This window comes from Danio rerio, chromosome 3 (assembly GCF_049306965.1).
Source record: "Danio rerio strain Tuebingen ecotype United States chromosome 3, GRCz12tu, whole genome shotgun sequence".
Lineage (NCBI taxonomy): Eukaryota > Metazoa > Chordata > Actinopteri > Cypriniformes > Danionidae > Danio > Danio rerio.
Window position 1 is genome coordinate 64,757,501 of NC_133178.1, and position 12,500 is coordinate 64,770,000.

General features: G+C 44.9%; 2 protein-coding genes across 9 annotated transcripts in view; one reads left to right on the plus strand and one right to left on the minus strand.

The window, feature by feature from the left end:
• arhgdia (Rho GDP dissociation inhibitor (GDI) alpha) overlaps positions 1–5,195 on the plus strand; it is a 48,270-nt gene extending 43,075 nt beyond the window's left edge. The window contains exons 4-6 of one of the 2 annotated variants that reach the window (XR_012398353.1): positions 70–146; positions 966–1,246; positions 1,328–3,994. Coding sequence is in view for 1 of the 2 variants with exons in the window: in NM_213461.1 (NP_998626.1) it covers positions 70–146; positions 966–1,029; positions 3,547–3,746 (341 nt within the window). In the remaining variant the exon portion in view is untranslated. 2 annotated transcript variants of the gene reach the window in all.
• A 3,796-nt stretch (positions 5,196–8,991) lies between these two features.
• The window catches only part of cdr2l (cerebellar degeneration-related protein 2-like), a 30,497-nt gene continuing 26,988 nt past the window's right edge, over positions 8,992–12,500 (minus strand). For 5 of the 7 annotated variants that reach the window (XM_073936944.1, XM_073936952.1, XM_073936933.1 and 2 more), the window contains 3 exons: positions 12,272–12,436; positions 9,509–10,386; positions 8,992–9,329 (listed from right to left, as the gene is read on the minus strand). In XM_073936944.1, the coding sequence (XP_073793045.1) occupies positions 9,307–9,329; positions 9,509–10,386; positions 12,272–12,436 (1,066 nt within the window). In that variant the 3' untranslated portion in view covers positions 8,992–9,306. Of the gene's footprint in view, positions 10,387–12,271; positions 12,437–12,500 lie in introns of all 7 variants that reach the window. The other 2 variants (NM_001316894.1, NM_205564.2) reach the window with 1 other exon arrangement.

The window sequence follows — 12,500 nt, forward strand, 5'->3', positions numbered from 1 at the left end:
GTAGTAACTCTCTGGTGTGTGTGTGTGTGTGTGTGTGTGTGTGTGTGTGTGTGTGTGTGTTATTCTCAGGTGATCTGGAGTCCTTTAAGAAGCAGTCGTTTATACTGAAAGAAGGAGTGGAGTACAGGATAAAGATCAGCTTCAAGGTCAGACTGATATCACCAACACACACACACACACACACGTTTGTTTTTGTGAAAAGTGGGGACATTACATAGGTTTTCATTCATTTAAACTGTCCAAACCGTATACTGGATTGCCCTCACCCCACCCCTAAACCCAACCATCACAGGAGACTGTGTGCAGCTTTACTCTCTGATTCAACTCATCCTGTAGGATTTATAAGCATTTTTAAAAAATGAGGACGTCACCAATGCCCTCATATTTCACCTCCTTTTTGTAATACCTGTGTCATACCCATGTCATTATACAGATTTGTGTCCTTATATGTCACAAAAACACGTACACACACACACACACACACAGTGTGTTTTACTTTAAATCTGCTGATCGTTTACATTCATTTGTCCATAACTGCGCATTAGTTTCTGTTATAATCCAGTCAAATGAATGTAATTGATCACATTTGATTATTACACTCACCGGCCACTTTATTAGGTACACCTTACTAGTACCTGGTTGGACCACTTTTGCCTTCAGATCTGCCTTAATCCTTCATGTCAGAGATTCAACAAGCTGCTGGAAATATTCCTCAGAGGTTTTGCTCCATATTGACATGATAGCATCACACAGTTGCTGCAGATTTGTCGGCTGCTCATCCATGATGCCAATCTCCCGTTCCACCACATCCCAAAGCTGCTTTATTGGGTTGACCTCTGGTGACTGTGGAGGCCATTTGAGTACAGTGAACTCATTGTCATGTTCAAGAAACCAGTCTGAGATGATTCACGCTTCACATTAACCCTGTTCCGCTGTGTGTCGCTCATGATCTGCTCTGTTCACAGGTAAACAAAGAGATCGTCTCCGGGTTGAAGTATGTACAGCAGACCTTCAGGAAAGGGGTGAAGAGTAAGTGCTCTTTAAACACTCCAAACCCCAGTGTTTTGGTCATGAGGGTAGATTCATGTCTCTTCTGTTTGTTCCTAAAGGGAGTTTCTTCTTTCAAACACAAAAGAGTTTTAAAATGTCAATTAAAATTAAATGGATAGTTTAGATAAGACAGACAGAAAATTCCTCTCATCCTTCACTTGTTTGCAGAGTTTCCTTCTTCTCTGAAACTCAAGATGTTTTGAAGAATGCTCAAAACCTCTTAACCATCGACTGCCATAGTAGGAAAAACAGATGCTGCGGAAGTCAGTGGTTACAGGTTTTGAGCATTGATGACTTTTGTCAAAGAAACAAACTCATGAAGGTCTGAAACAAGTGAAGGATGAGTGAAGAAGCATCCCCTCAGTGTATTTTAAATTAAGTAAATGTGCACGGTAAAAACAATGTAGAAACACCGCTGCCCTAAAATGTGTGTGTTGAATCAAACTGACTGAAAAAATCAACCCGATTCACTGGGACATTTCTGATGTCAAATTTGGCTCCTGAGCTCTGATTGCCGTCAGTCACACCACTAGGTGGCACTGTGATACAGCAAAAACAGTTTTTGTTGTTGGTTATGACCAGATCAATTCAAGTGTGTTTGAATAGCGCTTTTCATATTAATTATTGTTTACAGAAGGTCCAAATCAGAAGAGTTAAGCTCATCATCATCATCATCATCAGTGTTCAGGCTTTGTACTTCTAAACTGAGATCAGATATAATCACTTGCTGTTCCAGACATTAGTGCGTCGTAACTGTCCATCTAGAAGTCTTGTAGCTTCTTATAGTACATTTATTTTATGTTTGTATTACGGGGCGACACGGTGGCTCACAGCAAGAAAGTCGCTGGGTCAGTTTGCATGTTCTCCCTGTCTTGGCGTGGGTTTCCACCAGGTGCTTTGGTTTCCCCCATAGTGTGTGTATGAGTGTTTCCCAGTACTGGGTTGTTGCTGGAAGCTCATCTGCTGCATAAAACATATGCTAAAGTAGTTGGTGGTTCATTCCACTGTACTGACCTCTGAAAAATAAGGGACTACGCTGAAGGAAATGAATGACTGAATGTATTTCAAGAAAAGTAAAGTAACAACAAATCAGTTTCACGTGACACACTTGCGTCCGCACTTACAGCATCGTCTGGGACAGGGGTGGGCAACAACAGTCGTGTAGGACCCCACTGTTCATCCCTAATCAAACACACCTGAAAAATAGATCCTTCAGGATTGCTTGAGAATGACTGAGTCAGGGGTCACACCGACCCTGTTCCTGGCTGTTGCTAGATCAGATGCGTTTGCAGCCGGAAGTTAACGAGAATTATTTCTATTATTTATTAAATTTCCCATTTATTATATTTTATTAACGTCTACCCCCAACCCTAAACCCAACCGTCACAGTAATTTTCATATCATTTTCTTGTCGGCTTTATTAATCCGGGTCGCCACAGCGGAATGAACCGCCAACTTATCCAGCACATTTTTACACAGCGGATGCCCTTCCAGCTGCAACCCATCTCTGAGAAACATCCACACACACACACTCATACACTACGGACCATTTAGCCTACCCAATTCACCTGTACCGCATGTCTTTGGACTGTGGGGGAAACCGGAGCACCCAGAGTAAACCCACGCGAACGTAGGGAGAACATGCAAACTCCACACAGAAATGTCAAATGACCTAGTCGAGGCTCGCACCAGCGACCTTCTTGCTGTGAGGCGACAGCACTACCTACTGCGCCACTGCTTCACCCCATCACAGTAATGTAAAAAATTAAATACTGTACAGTGTCATTAAAATATCGCACTTCCAGCCGGCAGCATTTCCGATCTAGGCTTCACCCCTGTTCCTGGAGATCTACCTTCCTCCAACCCTGATCAAACACAGCTGAACCAGCGAAGTAAGATCTGAAGGGCAGGTGTGTTTGAGGGGTTGCAGCTGAAGGTGGATCTCCAGGAACGGGGTTGGTTTGACCCCTGGTGTAAGTGTAGCCTAAGTTAATCCCATGTTGACTAATGTGCCTCGACTTAACAGGTCAAGTGTCCAACTTTAAGTGGCAGTTCAGACATTTCAAGTAGGAGATGGGCATACCTGTCAACCCTCCTGTTTTTGCCGGGATTCCACCGTATTTTACGATTCTATCCCGCTATCATCCCGTTTAAGTATTACCATAGTCATCCTTCTCTGAAAAGTGAAAGTAACGTCAAAGAACCGATCTCTAATGTGAAATAATTACAAGAGCGCTTCCAGAAAATCACATTGAAATTAATATTTAAGCGGCCGCATTGCGTCGACTGTCGCCCTTCATTTGCAATCTCTGAATTACTCCAGTCATGCATACTGACTGATGCGCTCATATCTAGGGTATCCCGTATTTTTACATCCCAGTGTTGATGGGTATGGAGATGGGAAGAATGTGAGGTCTGAGTTTTGTAAAGTAGTGGAGAGACACCACTAGTGTACTCCGCATGATTTAAACCCCGTCTCCTGTCTCTTGTTTTCAGTTGATAAGTCCGACTACATGGTGGGCAGCTACGGGCCCCGGCCGGACGAGTACGAGTTCCTGACGCCCCTAGAGGAGGCACCCAAAGGCATGCTGGCCCGCGGCACCTACAACCTCAAATCCAAGTTCACCGACGACGACAAGCACGACCACCTGTCCTGGGAGTGGAACCTGAACATCAAGAAGGACTGGAAAGATTGAGCCCTGTTTACCTTCTTGCCATCCTCCTATTCCCCCCCCCCTTTCTTCCTCTTCCAGTTCCCTCCATCATCATCATCATCATCATTGACATCATAGTCCTGGATTAACTGATTTAAAGGAAAAGGATCTTTCTCACTCCGTCCACTTTCCTGCAGTTCCCCCCCCTCATCTCTTCCCTCCCCTTCCTCCATTTCCCCAACAAGTATTGAGGCTTTTCATGAAAATATATATGTGAAAACAAACAAAAACGTGCACAATCCATATTTTGTGTTTTGGTTTGTTTGTATATAAAAGGTAAAAACAGAGGAGAGAAAAAAATATTCAACAAAAAAAAAATAATAGTTCACCTCATGGATACTTTCTTTGACATGGTTGCTATTGTAATCTTCACCGCCCTGCCTTCCTTCTGTGTCCCTGTTTATCCCGCGTCATTCCTTCCTTCTCCGACATTCCTCGTTTGTCTGTGTGTTGTTGTTTTTTAACCATGATCTGCCTTTATGAGTGAAATGAGAGATTTGCTGATATTTTGCCACTGGCATTCCCTCACAACTCAAGTTTGCCTTTTGTGGGAACGTGTCTCCGATGCCTTTGAGATGAGCCTTGGGTTAGCGTAGCATGGGGTTACCTGTAGAATAGCAGAAGCGTTAGCAAGCGGGACTTTTCTTGGCTCCCGGTATGAATGTGTGCGTGTCCTAATATGGTTTTAGCTATGTAGGGTTTGACAGAAGATTTCGCCTTGCCCTGCTCTGATTGTGTAGGGTTTGTTTTCGTGTATCCATTTCATCGCCATGTGGCCTTAAAGTGAATCCTGTAGCAAAGACACTGAGGAGCTGCCCATGTATTTTTGAGGCGATACTCTCGAGGAACCAGTCTGCTGCCTCGTTCAATTAGCTCGATTTCAGAATGGACCAAATGTGAGGGCCCGTAGAAGTTAGTGAAACCTTCAGTCATCCCGAACCTCCTGCTTTCCAAAGACAACTGGTGCTTCGTTTGCAGAATGTGCCCTTTTGCTTTGTGGCTTGCCGATTAGGATGTTTCAGAAAGCCGAAGAAGGGCTGTGCTTTCACTAACCAATCTCAAGTATTGAACTACTCAACCTAAAAAACGACCAAACACCGTAGACCGTGCCTCCAGTATTGACGAGCTGCTCTCCGCATGTGTAAACCTAAAGGGAAGTTTAAAAGAGGTGCGTTTGAAGCAGATCTGAAATCAGCTATAGTCCAGGTGTAGTCTAACCTCAGCGTTCAAACAAGAGAAGAGAGGATGTGCCCATGCATCACTGTACTGTTTCACACATGCTTTTTCTTTCTTTGGCGACATCGTCCGCTTATAACTAGCTTGTTGTTGTTGGACCAGAATGCTGCTGTGTGTCTTCATCTGTTTGTACTTCTCTCGGCGATGGCTGGAGATTACTTGTTCACCTGTGTCAACATTAAAGTGTTCACAACAGACCGTTTCTTTTGTCTTTCATTCACCGACATCAATGTTGTACCATTGCTTCTATTGGTTATACTTCACCAGGTCTCGATGGTACGCCTTGCTCTGCAGAACTTCTTGAACTTAGCGGTGGACAGGACAGGGTAGTTTTGTAGTCTTTTCCACCATTGTTAGTGCTTGTTAAGAACCAGTTTACATTGTTACTGAATGAACCCAGAATCCACTGGATTTACCTGCTGGAGTCACTGGCTCCCCTGGATTTGGGACTCGGAGTCTGTTTGGTACACCACCTCTTCAGCATCTAGTTCTCACTCCTGGTCCTCATAACCCCCTTGCTCTGCACATTTTCTATTTTTTTTTTCTTACCACTTTACAGGAGTTTACTTTGACCGTAAGTGTCCTAAGAAGTGGACATCACAGAATATTCTCCCATTATTCCAGTTGAAAACAAGCATGGCTGTCAAAGAGTGCAGGACAAAACCTTTATGCAGATCTCATGATCACACTTCTGTAATGAGTTTAGCCTGAAGACACTGCAAACAGTGTATGACTGTGATCTTTGAATGAAGGTCTGCTAGTTTCTCATGTGCAGAGCTCAAGGGTGGATTGCAGTGAATTCTATGTAGGAAACATGTCAAAAGGGCAATATGGCATGCAAGGGATTTTCAGGCACCGATAATCTTCCAGTGACTCTTTAATTGCATAAGGTTCCTTTTACAGCATCGGTAATGTCATTTACTTGAGTGTTAAATAAACCTAAGTATCCTTTAAGATCGGAGATCACCCAACTTCTTCCAGGAGAACTGCTGACTTGAGGAGTTTCGCTTCAACCCTAATCAAACACCTGAACAAGCTAATCAAGGTCTTACTCGGTATACTTAACTTTAGAAGTGTGAACCTATACTGGTCTCACGGTTCAGTTCGGTTACGATTATCATGTCTTCGATTCGGTTCAATTCGATATTTCGGTTCATATACAGTGTTATATTTTAGAGGAGAGGCTATAACAAGCTGTCTGTATAAACACACAGACACAGCACCACACTGTCTCTCATTCAAACACAAACAGACAGCACCAAAGAAACAAACACGCACGCACGCACACACACACACTTAAGCCCTCGCAACAGAGAGAGCTCGCGAAGAGCGGAGCAGAAAAACAGGAAAAAAAAACGAAAAAAAATAAGCACTTTTCCGACGGTCCCTTACTGAGAGCTCCTCTCAGCGCGAGCTATCCCGGCTAAACACATATTGCGAGGGCTTAAACTGAGCAGTGCTCATAATGTGGAGCGAAAAGAAAGAAAGACAGCTGTGGAACATAACCAGCTTTGTCTTTCTGTAGGAAACACACTTTAGATCTTTTTAGGATAAGAGGTTTGAGTTATTGCCGTCTGTAACTGAATGTGTCAAGAATATCGAAAACAAAACCAACTGAACCCCGCTCCTTTCTTGCGCCCTCCTGGATATACAGCACCCTTAGCATTTGCCTATGGTGCCTATGCCACGGGCCGGCCCTGAGTTGGCTGAGTGTTGTAAATACTCGCGCTCACCTCCCTCGCGACAGAGCGCATAGAAGATAAATGACGTCAGTACATAATAACCGGTTATGATTATTACAGAACCGATACCGAATTGTCCGCGTCTGCATCGCGGTGCACCAAAGAAACAATTCATTTTGACACCCCTACTTAACTTCCAGGCTGGTGTGTTGTGGCAAGTTGGAGCTCCAGGGCCGAGATTGGTGATTTAGGGTGCATGCTATCTGAACCGTGCCCAGGGGCATTCTGATTCTTTTGAGAACTGTGAGAGCGTTGTGAATCAGGCTCAGGCGTGGTTCAGTTGGCCAGCCCTAGCCTGGGTGTGCCAGAGCATGGTTCAGTTGGGCTTTGGCGCGGTACGTGTGTAGTGTGTGTGTAAAGCGAGCCTGAAACTAAAGACGTGACTTTTAAGGGACTGTTTCATATGGATTTATTAATCATTCTTACTATTCAATGAGCGCAAACTGTCGTATATTATTAAAGACAGCTGGACCTTCAGGAAGCCTCCTAATACCTGCAACACAAGGACTTTTGTGATGATTTATGAGCGTCAAAAGTAGTGGATCTGTTCGGCAAAGTATTTGACTGCATGTCACTGCACCCCAAACGACTAAAAATAATACAAAATAATATCACTAAAGCAATCTTCACTGTGCTGAGCGAGATCGCTTCCCTTCCTGTTAAACTGAAGAGTCGCATCAATCGTGCTTTGGCATGGTTCAAGGGAACTGTACCTAATGTGAGTACGCCCATAGTTGGTAAAACGTATGAGTTGAAAGGCCTTTTAAACGCAAGCGTAAAGCAGAAGGCGAGCACAGAAACTCTGTTCAAAAAAAGATCATGCTTTAAAGCACAGGTGTCAAATCCAGTTCCTGGAGAGCCGGAGTCCTGCAGAGTTTCATTCCAACTCTGCTTCATCTCACATACCTGTACGTTTCAAACAAAACAGAAGGACTTAGTTTAATCAGGTGTGTTTAATTAGGGTTGGACCTAAATTGTGCAGAGCTGTGTCCCTCCAGGGACTGGATATGACATGTGTGGAACAAGGGAATTTAATGCAGTGCTTCAGGGCCAGCATGGAACCCCCTTCATTCTAAACAATGCAGAAAGTGTATAATGGCACGACAGTCCACTAGGAGCCCCTGGGTGGGTTTATTTAAAATTAAAGTCCCCCTGCTTATACCCCAATGGAAAAGATCATTCATAGAGCTCTCTACTGATGAACTGGATCTCTAAAACAAGTGTTAAATAAGAGACATGCAAAATAATCCAGAACGAGGATTAGGATTGAGAGAACCACTCAATCTAGATCACTTCTGAGCATGCCAGACATTCAAAGTACCCTTTCTAGACTGCAACCTGTTGTCCGTACACACTGAAAAGTAATGTTACAGACAAAAGTTTGTATATTTTCAGCTCTATTCTTTCCAAGAATCATCCATTTGAGAAACTGACATGAAAAAGTGCCACTTTTCACCTAATTTTTTTTTTCTAAAAGAGTCCAATGTAGCAGTACCAGATGTTTTAAACCCTGAAAGTAAAGTTCTGCTTTCGGGTTTGTCTTCATACTAAGTGCCTTGAACATCACTGACTATGTAGAGCAGGGGTCACCAATCTCGGTCCTGGAGGGCCGGTGTCCCTGCAGGGTTTTGCTCCAACTTGCCTCAACACACCTGCCTGGATGTTTTAAGTATACCAAGTAAGACCTTGATTAGCTTGCTCACAAGTTTGGTGACCCCTGATGTAGAGTGTTTGCTTTAACATGTATGTAATAACTATGCTTCATCATTGTCCGTTTTAGGAAACCCTATAACCTTGCAAGCACCTGGTAGATGCTTCATCCATCCAAACTCTTAGATGTTACATAACGCCAACAAAACTAGAACTATTGACTTCTGTTATTGCTGTCCTTTCACTATGGAGGATCTTTTTATGGTTCCTAGAACTTTTAGTGGATGTAGCCACTTTTGATTCATTGACCTAGATTAGTGGTCACCAAACTTGTTCCTGGAGGTCCGGTGTCCTGCAGATTTTAGCTCCAACCCTAATCAAACACACCTGAACAAGCTAATCAGGTATACTTGACGCCCAGGCAGATGTGTTGAGGCAAGTTGGAGCTGAACCCTGCAGGGACACCAGACCTCCAGGACGAGATTTGTGACCCCTGACCTAGGGTTTGGGTTTCTGCAGAACAGACCATCCCACAGCGGACCATCCTGATCATTCATCCATTTACTGGTTCATCGGTAATAAACGTATCAAACAAACCCTTCTAAAGCAAAGTGTGATTTAATATTGAACAAAAGTGGTTACACAAGGCTGTGATTATCCATGACGTGATACATGTGAGAAAGGAAACGATCAGCAAGGATAAGCATCATGTCTTCCTGTGCTGATCGACATTAGGATGAATATGGTTACAGTTAAACCAAGAGAGTAATATGGTCTACCCTAAAAGGCCAACCTGGCAAAAAAGCACATCAGACGCAAAAGACGAGCATCCTGTTAATAGAAAACCACCATTTATCTTCATATCAGTGGCACCAAAAGGTTCAGGGATGAGTCGCACTAAATAACAGCCATCGCTAAATATCGCTGGCGCAGTTTCCTAAAGAAAAGTTAAGACATTACATGAACAACCAGGGAAAGAAACCAGTGGCACAGAAGTTAAGAGCAGACCCATATAGGATCTGATACATGGACGTACATGCAAATCACATGACGTGATTTGCATATATATTTTGCCATGTATCAGATGTCTATGTGGGGGAGTGGTCTATTTCCCACCTTTCCTCCCTTTGGTGGAGTTTATATCGCTCTTGGTCCTCTGCAAGCGGGAGAAGATCTCCTTGAAGAGGGCTTTGTACTCTGGCGTGTTCTGGCTCAGCCGTTTGTCCACCGCCTCCACCTGCCGGCTGATGCCCTCCAGAGCTTCAGGAGTCGAGGGCGTCTGCGGAGGTGTTGGTGGTGGCTGCTGTGGCTCCGCGACCCGGCACTCCTTCATGGACGGGTCTCTGGACACAGGCCGAGATGTTTGGACTTCAGCGTGCCGCAGACTCTCCTCGTGGCGACGACACTTTCCTAGAAGCTCCTCGTATTTCTCTAGAAGTGCGTGATACTGTTCGTCCACCTCCCGCAGGATGGACATGCCTCTCTTGCGGACGCCGTTAGCATGTAGCGCGTAGCTGCCTTTGCGTCTCCCTGAGGCATCAACCGCAGAGATGGCATCCAGAGCGGTGTCGCTGCAGCTCTTGCGCACAGGTGCAGCTCCGTCATTAGCGTCCCCGTTCTGCGCCATCACCGCCTCGTCTGGAGTGTCGGTCTCTGGTGCACAGTTAAGCAGCGTCTGCTCCAAGCCTTCCTCTCCGCTCAGCAGACATACGCGAGACTTGCGGAGCTGCTGCATCTCCTGAAGCTCTGCCTCCAGCTCGTGCACGCGCCGCTGACAGCTCTCAGCCCCCAGGAGGCGCTGTTCCAGACGCTCAAACTCCTGGAGCACCGCGGCACACTCCCTCTCCGCAGCCTCCCGCCGCCCGCGTTCAGCCGCCACTGCTGCACGCAGAGAGGAAACCATCACGCGCAGATGCTCGTTCTCTTCGTCCGCCGGCTGACATTCCTCCAGGTCTCCGCTACCGGGGTCGGACACCATGAAACTATCCTCATACCTGCAAAACACACACCAAACTAAATGACTTTTTGGTGTGGTTTAACCTAATAAATATTCTGTCATCATTTTAATTTGTGATATTAAGTGCCAGGGATAACTACAAGTTCCTAATATTTATGTACAGTTACATGTTATAAATGATGTTGGCTTGAGAAAGGGACTCAAGCATTGGGACTACAGAGGGGGGGTGTTTTTGAAGGTAAAGAACCAGTGAGGGAGGGGGCAGGGTGTTGGTGAAGGTGAAAACCTGGTGGAAGGGAGTTTGATCCAATGTTAAGTCAATGGGATTTGAAGTCTCTATGTTTTGTATTGAAGTTTCTCCACCATTGTAAGTCAATGGGCAAACTTAGGGGCCGATCACACCGAACGTGCTTAGCGTTGAGAGTTGTGTTTTTTGAATGGTTTACTAATGGCTGCGAGTGTTGTGTGCACTGCTCATGAAAAAAGTAAACTCTGAGCAGAGGCATGTTTTAGTCAGGAGGTTGCTTATATTGTAAAAATGTTGTCGTAGATGATGTCATTTTCTTAACTTTCACCTTTCAGAACTGAATGATTTTTATGTCTACAGCAACTAAATTAATGGATCTGCATGTTGTTAAAGAGCTGAGACCTGTACCACTGTGCTTTTTGTTCTCCACGCTTTCATTCCTATGAGGAAATTAAATGAGACGCCTCCCTGCGCTTATTTCACTGGCCGCCATTTTAAAGAACCAAAGCGAGGCTGCGGAGGGAAGAAACCCGGAAGTATCGGACCAGCACAGTAATCATTGCAGTAACATGCTGAGGACTACAAACCTCCAGCTGTTGCCGAGATTTCAAAATGCAGAAATGGTGTAAACATCACTTTAATATCATTCAGTAAGTTTAATTTAAACAATTAAAAGCAATTTAGCATCAAACAACATCACAATCTCTTTGTCCTCCTAGGCTTCAGTTCATGGCACTAGTTAAACATCGTGGGGACGCTTTCCTGCTTCAGCCTAAGTAAACCGGTGTGTGATAAAACACTGCAGTCCTCTTGTAGCACACCCTCGTGTTGTCTGTAATAGTGTTGTCCTGGTACTGAAGTTTTAAAAACGTCCATTTCCCGCTAACATTCAAGCACCGCTGAGCGCGTTCATAAACAGCGCTGATTTACCATAGTTTTCACCAGTGCTAATCGGTTTACCGCTCTTTACCCAGTGCAAACAAAGATACATGGAGACTGCAGCGCGAAGCAGACATGAAGATCAGTCGAGTCATCAAGCAGATCGCTCGTCTGTGTTTGTGCTCAGTAAACAGCAGAGGGTGAACTGATGACTTTCTCGGCCAATCACAGTCATTTCTGTTGAGCATGTGAACACAATGGCAAATCAGCGCTGTGCCTAAAGCCATTATCAGTGCCTTAAATGTTAGCGGGAAATTGATGGTTTTTCTTTTAATTCAGCATCTTGACAAGTCTAATATAGTGAAAGAATCCGTTTATTAACTCGAGTTTGATAAATGGCATCTAAACCGTGTGTTTGGGAAAGAAAACGTTAGCTAACTAGTGCCATTTCCCTTAACTTAGCTGAACATGAGCTCTGACGTCCCTTTTTATGTTCACCATTCATTCAGAACAGACCGTCGGGTCACTCGGAAGGTGGTGAAATTATGAATTGGTGCCACTTTCTCTTGGCGGATAAGATCCTATAAGATCCGTTCCTATGTAACTCCCAACGATACTTATGGTTTTCTTCCCACCGCAGCCTCGATTTCGCTTTTAAAAATGGCGGCCGCATGAAATCAGTTTATATCAGTCTGTTCTACATGAACTGACATGGTGAAGTGGAGTTTCCTGTGGGCACTATCAGACAGGCATGGTGTTGGTGCAGTGCGGTGATGATGGACGCATGGGGCTGTACCTGGGGGCGGTGCAGAGCTCTTTGAGGCAGGGGAAGGAGTGCACAGTCTTCCTGCGCTCCTTCTTCTCCCGGCGAACCCTGAGCTCCTCCAGCGTGCGCAGCTCCTCCACGCGAGCCGTGAGCGTGTCCACCTGACCCTGCAGCATCTCCATAGTACCGGTCAGTCTGAAGGAAACATGCATATAATCATTCAGTGTGAGAGAGAGCCTCAGCATGAACCACATCTAAA